Here is a 1957-nt window from a genome sequence, read left to right as displayed (position 1 = left end):
AAACTAATGATTAACCATATCGATCTCACCAATCCATAAAGACTTATCCATATCCACCGCCATCTCCCCTCTTCACTAAACTATGAAAAAAGAAAAAAAAAATCTGAAACTTAACCAATGAAAACTAAATTGCAGTATTGCAATTTTTTTTCACTGCTATGTATAACCCTCCAGTAATCAAAAAGATCTCACGGAGCTGTTGTATTTGTAAACGAACCTCTAGTGAATTACGCTTTTCCTGTTACTGATTTCGGATTTTCGTTTAATCTGTACCGACGTTGCAAAGAAGGTGCTGAAACGCAAAACTTCAATTTGGTTTTGTAATCCTTGATAAAGATAGTTTAGATCAGTCAGCTTAAATAGTTTATGAGAGACCAGAGCTAAACTCAAATTAACAATCATGGTGTCTAGAATTTTTGGTGCTTCCCTACGTTCGAATGAACAGACATTGATTCCTATAAATTGTTTACCATATTCCTCAGAAAAGTTTTCGGTATTACCTTCATCAGCTTTTATTTCACACCATCGGAGGGTGAAGTGCTCCTCACGAATGTAGTTGGTGAGATGGTTATGATCTATAAACAGTTTTGAGTCGGAGCCGGAAAAAAGATGCGTATGTGCACATTGAATTTGAAGAACAGATGAGTAGAATAAAAACGCAATGCAAATATCAATCAAGTTATATGATGGTCTGCATGCCACGTCTGGCGCCACTCTCACACACCTTTAATGCAATTTTTTGTTTCGTTTGAATTGCAAATCCTATCATTTCTCAAAAGAAATCAGCCAAGCGCAAGTCTTTTATTTGCTATATTATTTAGATGATGGATAAAATGTGTTGAAGATTCGGTTTAACTGTTTGTAGTATTTAGTTTAGACCCGTTACGTTTTGAGATTAAATAATGTCCAGGTTAACTTAATGTTTCATTCTTCAAAGGTCGATAAAATAATAACCAAGTGTTTCATTGGTACAAGGGTAAATTTAAAAATCTTATAAATCTTCAAATGTGTGAATGGATTTTTAAGAGAAGACTAATTTAAGACGAAAAACATTAGAAATAAAAATAAATTAACAAAAGAATTATCATAATTAAGTTGATTTTATTGATAAAGAAACACACATTTTATCTGATATAATTATTATTAGCAAATGTGATCCGTTGAAGTCTTGCTCACATTTCATTGAGAAGTAAATAATTTTGGGGTGAATTCCATTAAAGGTCAAGTTTCTTTAGTTGGCACTTAGTGTTAGTATATGAAAAGGCGGTACATGTAGAAGATACCGTACATAAATGTGAACAATCCAAGACCGATCGGGCATCCATTTGAGCCTCGGTTACAAGGTTGTGATATGGATTTGGTTTGAAGGAAAAAGTTGAATAAGCTGTCTGGCCATTAATTTCTTTTTCTGCAATAGAAAAAATGGAAAGAGGAAACACAATAAATATAAAAGCATAAATTAAATTATTGCTCTAGTCAGACAAAGTACAAGGGAAACGAATAGATATGGTCTATTGATTCGATAGATTGATGTTACTAATATTCCGTTTGGACATCTTTAGGTTAGTGTAAGTATGGAGTGAGTTCTTGGGTGTTGCATAATCTAGAAAGGAGGGATTTGGGATAATAATTGATGCGGGATCTGGCTGGTGAAATAGCATGTATGACGGAAGAATGAGAAGGGGTATGTAGCTGGTTATCTCGGAGGTAGAGTGGTTCTCGTATTACCAGCGAGATTTATTGAGGTATTTCTGTGCAAGTTAGTAACGAAGCGTGTTGTGTTTTTTAATGAAAACGGCGATTAATAATAATTCATCTTCCAGATTTTAAATGTACAAAGTGGTATCAAACAATCCCCGGACTAGTTCTATAACGCGCTCACAGATGGCAGCACACGGTTAAGTGCGCAGTGAGAGCTACCAACGATAGTTATGAGACAGTGTGCTGAGTGACACCG

General features: G+C 34.8%; 1 protein-coding gene across 1 annotated transcript in view; it reads right to left on the bottom strand.

Annotated features, from left to right (window-relative positions):
* Positions 1-1084: 1084 nt before the first annotated feature.
* The window catches only part of LOC118766704, a 28408-nt gene continuing 27535 nt past the window's right edge, over positions 1085-1957 (bottom strand). Inside the window, exon 6 of the mRNA XM_036510354.1 lies at positions 1085-1408. Coding sequence (XP_036366247.1) covers positions 1215-1408 — 194 coding nt within the window. The 3' untranslated portion in view covers positions 1085-1214. The remainder of the gene's footprint in view (positions 1409-1957) is intronic.

Source organism: Octopus sinensis, linkage group LG17 (genome assembly GCF_006345805.1).
Source record: "Octopus sinensis linkage group LG17, ASM634580v1, whole genome shotgun sequence".
Taxonomy (NCBI): domain Eukaryota; kingdom Metazoa; phylum Mollusca; class Cephalopoda; order Octopoda; family Octopodidae; genus Octopus; species Octopus sinensis.
The sequence above is the reverse complement of the archived record's forward strand: the minus strand, read 5'-3'. Positions and strand labels throughout refer to the sequence as shown.